Source organism: Syngnathus typhle, linkage group LG8 (genome assembly GCF_033458585.1).
Source record: "Syngnathus typhle isolate RoL2023-S1 ecotype Sweden linkage group LG8, RoL_Styp_1.0, whole genome shotgun sequence".
Lineage (NCBI taxonomy): Eukaryota > Metazoa > Chordata > Actinopteri > Syngnathiformes > Syngnathidae > Syngnathus > Syngnathus typhle.
This window is the reverse complement of record NC_083745.1, coordinates 2294308-2300403: the sequence shown is the minus strand read 5'-3', so window position 1 is coordinate 2300403 and position 6096 is coordinate 2294308. Positions and strand designations below refer to the sequence as shown.

General features: G+C 42.7%; 1 protein-coding gene across 4 annotated transcripts in view; it reads right to left on the bottom strand.

The window, feature by feature from the left end:
* The window catches only part of hhat (hedgehog acyltransferase), a 29908-nt gene that overhangs the window by 16322 nt on the left and 7490 nt on the right, over positions 1-6096 (bottom strand). For 2 of the 4 annotated variants that reach the window (XR_009715209.1, XR_009715210.1), the window contains exons 11-12: positions 5843-5987; positions 2325-2533 (exon numbers count right to left, since the gene is read on the bottom strand). Coding sequence is in view for 2 of the 4 variants with exons in the window: in XM_061285615.1 (XP_061141599.1) it covers positions 2448-2533; positions 5843-5987 (231 nt within the window). In the remaining 2 variants the exon portion in view is untranslated. Of the gene's footprint in view, positions 1-405; positions 2534-5842; positions 5988-6096 lie in introns of those variants that run through there. The other 2 variants (XM_061285615.1, XM_061285616.1) reach the window with 1 other exon arrangement.

The window sequence follows — 6096 nt, the reverse complement described above, 5'->3', positions numbered from 1 at the left end:
TTTTATCAGGAAAGGATGGAGCAAAGAGGAAAAAACAACCTTTACTTCCTCTTTGGTCCATCAAAAATTTAGCTGACTAAAAATAGAGAGGCTGGTCTGTTGTCAGAGGCGGCAACTCATTTGTGGCCGCATGAGGAAAATAACCTCAATAAATTGATAAATAAATCATTTCATTTATAATGTGGAAGCACGCAAAAAAAAAAGGAACGTCCTTCGCTCCCTGCCAATATTCCTTTTTATAAAAGCTTCGACGAGGCTTGTAAGAGTAATCCAAGACATGCTGAATTTAATCATGGCTATTTGAAATGAATTGGATGTAAACTGGGGATTAACACGTGACTCATTTCATTACGTACAACCTCTGACTGTCACTGGATGACACAAGGAGACAACTTGCCAATTGGATGCAAGCGACCTTTTTTATTTATTCACTTTGTATTTGCAGTTTTTAGCGGAGGTGGCAAAAGTACTGATGATTAAATGATTCATGAACAACTAATTGATTCATAACAATGTCCTGTTTTTGAATACAGTGACGGAAATTCAAACATCAATTCATCAACAAAGTAATTCATATTTTAATCCATCGTTGAAATATTCTTAGTTGCAGCCCAACAGAAGGAGGGAGTACAGATACTTAACATTTTAAGTTAAACGACATATTGGAAGTTTTGCTGTTGTGAAAATTAGCTCTCAATAAAATTAGTGTTAGGTCCCCCTAAAAAAAAAAAATACAAGTCGTGATTTTTTACAGTATGCTGAGCAATGACACAAAATGAATGACAGGGTACACGATGACTGCAGTCTGTGTGACCCTCAGGGCCACGCCAAAATGGAACTCAGCAGGTTTTCATTTTCCCCGACGATCTCCTTACCCAAGATAAAGCTCACACTTTGCTGCTCCTTTTAAGAGGATTGGACACTGATCCCCGGCTCAGTGTCGCAGACGCAATCATCCCCGACGGCGCACATCAACTAATGGAAATTTAAAAGTACCGCTCGTCCCTTTGGATTACAACCGAGTTTTTTCAACCGGGCATTTAACTTTCATTTTGTTACGCTGTCGAATTTAAGTACAGATATTGGAGATGGCCCCTTCCAAAAACAAACAAAAAAAAACAGGCATTTAAACATTTTAATTTGCTCACCTACATTAGATGGCGTACATGAAAAAAATTATAAAAATGTGAAATTCTGCTTACTTTGGGGAATTTACTCATTTGCACAAAAATTGCCGACTTCCTGTCCCGAACCTCACGACTTCATTGGCTCCGAGTGTTTCGGGTGACCGAGAAAGCGGTCAATATGCCCAAATAATAAAAATAAAAAACGGTTTGATGCCTATTTTCTTCCAAAAACAGAAAGTTTCCACTGCAAAAATGAGATGAGACCAAAACTGACATGCTCGAAAACGCAGTTTTATTCTGAGCTAACCATACAGTGGCTATTGATGATTGTGCGCAACATCCGGAGCTTCCAATCTCAGAGGTCGATTATTTGGACACTGACAAACATGACAACAACTAAATGGCTGACTTTGAGTGTGATTTTGGCTAGAAATGTTTTGCTTGACTCAACTACCTTCTCAAAGCAATTAGTGTGAGCATTCCAGAGGATAAATGCCGTCCATTAAAAGCGCCTGGCGGCTGCCTGGTGGCTGCCCGGCTGAAACTCTTCAGTAATACATCTCGGGATATTAGCATCAGCTAAATTACATGTGGAGGGCCAGTAACGACACTCGTGAAGCCAATGCTGCCGTCGCCAGGGAGCAGAAGCTTTTTTTTTTTCAGTTTTTACTGAGTCACATTCCGTTTTTAGTGAACCCCGTTGAGGATACACAATGAGTAAAAAAAATGCGGCAATTGACGTCGATGCTTGCAAATGCCTATAATGATAGTTGGGTCGTCAAACACTTTATCGTTTCAAATTCATTAGTAGATGATTTGCTACTGAGCAGATCAAAAACATGCCTATACAGAAATGACTCAGAACTTTTGCTAATTGTCTCGATTAAACTTGGCGTGATATCATTTAACTGTACATGCGTGACACCAATTACTACCTTCCTATTTGGACAGGGTTTAGGAGCCATCTTGTGGCATGACAGAAATTGTTTCTCTAAACTTTATAGGCTTTCATTTCAATTTGTTTCTTCATGCCTTGCATGAAGATGAAAATGAAAACAATTTGGAGATAAATTCATTTCACAGTGGCGACATGATGATGATTTTCAAATCACGTGACTTTATGTGAAAAACAAGTAAGCCATCCCATAATATTTCCACCCAAAATCCTAACCTGCGGATAGGTGGGTGTTGTCTTACCGCTTGACTTCAGCCGCCGTGCCGTTTCAGTCGGGTAGCGTGGCGGCGTGCCAGGTTCCGAGCGTGGTTCTGGCGCAGGGTGAGTTTTGTTCTTTTGTGCTGCGTTTGCAAAGTCAAGGTGACTCACGGTGGGTGAGAAGCCCACTCCAATCCCACCTGGGCGAAGCAATAGAGGAAGGCCAGCATGGGCGGCGCCACCGTGGACCAGCCTGGAATGGGAGAGAAGCGGAAGGAGAATTTTTTTTGCTTTTGAACATCAATGTAAGCTAATGAGCCTACGTGTTGTGTTTGTGTTCTATTTATAACCGGTATGAACAGGTAACGGCAGCTGTTGGCAGCTCCACCAGAGCTGGCTGGCTTCCCTGCAGGAACATGCATCTGCAGCCACAACACCTTTTTTCATTTCCATTTGCTGTCACTTAACAACACATTCGCAAAGGTCTGGTGATTGACCCTCAAAGGTCAGACACCCCAGCGTTTTGTCTTCACACGTTTATAAGCTTCAAGACAACACATGCTCAAATGGCATCCGCTAAATATGTCAAACGTGTGTACAGTGAAAAAAGAACGCCTTGCAATTGTGGTCCATGAGCTGGCAGGTTTCCACCCAGCGACACAACACAACGGGTCAGAAACAATAAATATCCAATTTCCCTCCACTGATTGCTTCTGAGGCTTTAATCAAGTGGTTCCTTAATTGCGCCACAGCTTCTTTTCCCCTTTCTGCCGCTTGATTAACTCTTCTGTCACGCAGGCCACTCACCGGAAGGACCAAGCGCACCATTAAAAGCGGCGGCGAGAAATACAGGACCAGCGATATTCACAGAATCTGCAGAAAGTCCGTTAATTTGCCAGCTAGTAGTGCGACCGAGGTTGCTTGCTCCGATGCTATTGTTCATACACGGACACCCGTTGGAATACTGTTGCTCACCGAAACAGCAGCACCTCGGCACATCCATTGAAGAAGTGCAGTCTACATGTTGATTGTAATACAGAATGATCTATCGCTTTTGATTGTTAAAGAACTTTTCTGAAAGGAGATCAGTGTCAAATGATGTGGCCGGATTGTGTTGGCTATGTCTTCATTTGTGATAGCCATAGTAATCTTTTGTTCAAACAAGTGGGTTGAAGTTACTGCCAAAGCTGTCCGAAAAAGCTACAAAGGTAAGACCTTGCAACTTGTCTGATGTGGCCGTAGTTTACGCAATTTGGTGCCATGGCAACCAAGCAACAAGTCCTCATACAAAAGGCAACAAGCATCATTTTAACCAGAATAGAATCACGCCTACTAGCAGCCTGCCTGCCACTTGCCGTGACTGTGACATTAAGTCCTATAAAAGTGGGTTGCGACATAGCATGGAAAAAAATAATAATAATGTTGCCCTGGGCAACATTGAGAAGCACTGGTCTAATAAACGTGTTAAGATCTTTGTATATATTATTCACAGAAATGAATTACACAACTGTAACCTCTTACATGATGACAGCAAGAGGCTTCGACTAAAAGTGTGCGTTTTAAGTGACTGTTATGGGATGAGGCTCACCCGACTGCGAACACGACTCATGAGCAGCGGGGTCAGAGGTGCGTCCCGCCGTGGCCGGGCTTGATTTAAAAGCATTGATTCGCTGTTGATGAAGCGCTACGGTGTCTAACGACGCACGCGGATGGTCTCTTGTAGCATTCTATTATTAGCGGCCAAATGAACCGTTTGGCCGACTGGGAGTCGCGGTTTGAGTTTCTAGTTCCTCGGCGTGAATAATTCACACTGAAGAAATGGCATTTTTAAACACGCAGGGGTTCTTTTTGGACGTCCCTCTTCACTTATTTACAGCCGCATGACAGTTATGTGTGCGCAAAGAAGGTCAGCTGTGAAACATTAGTGACTGAAATACGGCCTTCATCATGAAACAACATTTTGTCTGTACAAGGACAAAATAATGACAATACTTAAAACTAAAAATAGTGTTCTCAGATTTTCATTTTTGCGTGTGTGTGACTACTGATCGGAACGCTTACCTTGTTCCCTAGTGCGAAACCATTAGCGGTAAACTAGCTCCCTCTAGTGGTACGTGATGGAATCACTGCCAACATACTGTTCAGTTGTCTTTCACTTTTTAGCGCTTACTATTTAGGAACTTTGAAACTTTTATTTAAGTACAATGTTGGTAATGTGACAGTTGTTTAAAATAGCATGCTAGATATGTTTTTGTTAAATTGACCACTAGTTAGACTACCAAGGAGAGCGCTTGTTCAGAACAGTATCTAGAATTGAATCCACTTCTGTCTTTACAGGAAGAACTGTAATAATAAGCAGGGAAATGAATGCAACTCTCATGTGGATTTCTTCTTGCCTCAAGTCTGAAAAGACCCCAATCGAAAATATTGAAAACATTTATACTTGTAATCTAATAACCTTTCAAGTTTTTTTTTTTTAACAAGACGTGGAACTGAATGAGTGCGTTATTACTTTTTAATCACCCGCTTTTATCCCAGAGCAATTACAAACTCTTCTCTATATTTTTAGTTAGGCTACAATGTCTGCGCTACGTTTCCCTGCAACAAAATGAAAAGCCCAGCTAGTCCACAAGCTCACGGTGGAATAAATGTATTTCTTTTCTTTTTTAAATTATTATTATTGTTATTCTAATCTATGGAGAGAATTATCTGTGTTAAAAAACTATTTTTTGAACTGAGGTACACACACACCAAATTAAGCATGGTGTCCAAAAACATCCGTCCATAATGTGTATATTTAGATCATAAAAAGCTGTGTAGTTATGACTAGAAAGCATTTTTATGGACTATTAAAAAGTGCTTAATGGTGATGAAACAAACAATGGAGAAGTTTTTTTTTTTTTTCTAATTGGCCCTCAGCTGAAAACAACTGCGCGTAGCAATAAAAGCTAGGAGCTCCCCGCCAGGGACCTTACGGCACGGTCCCTTAGAGGCCCGCAAAAAAGGAGCGTGAGGATTCCTAACAGACAGAGAGGTGGCTTTGGGTCGACACGCCAGTAATGAGTTGAAGGAGAAGGGCGGTGTTGAGGCGAACTCGCTGCTGGACTGATGACGCAGTGACTTTGGTGAGCAAATGAACCGAGCTTCAATCAGATGTCTCTCGAGTTGAGAGGCACAAAAAAAGAAACGTAGCCAAATGCAACAGCAGCATCTCTTGAGGGGCGGAAAATCTGCAGGAACCCAAAGTTATCCTGACAGGCATCTTTCCAACTGGCTGAAATGCTTCTTCACTGGACATAATAATCTGGCAACAAAGTGTCACTTGTGCATCGCCGCCCCTGTAGTTTGAGGCCAGTGACGTGAATTTAACCCTAATTTATGTCAAGCATGTGCCGGTCGCATTTTTATTTTATTTTTTTGCCTCATCGCATTATCTGGTTTCTGCTTTCTTTTGTTGGGTAGGCGGTCACGGATCGCCATTAATGTCGAACACTGGGGAACGCCACCATTTTTGTACACTCGTGTGAAACGAGAGCGCATCGGCATGGAAGGCCGGCGTTACCTTGAAGGAAGACGCGCTTCCAGAAGATCCTGCCGACGTGAACCCCCCCGAGGAAGAACAGATTAGAGAGGATGAGCATGGCCGTGGAGAAGGCTGAAAGCAACGCGGCGCAACGCCTCCTCGTCGCCGCAGAGGATCGCCGCTCCTGGGAAATCAGCGCGCAAATAAGTGAAGTGCCGGGAGAAGCGGCACAACGCTGTGATGGAGATGCCGCCGAGCGGCAATAACAAAACTGTGTCGGGCGGCCCGGTCGG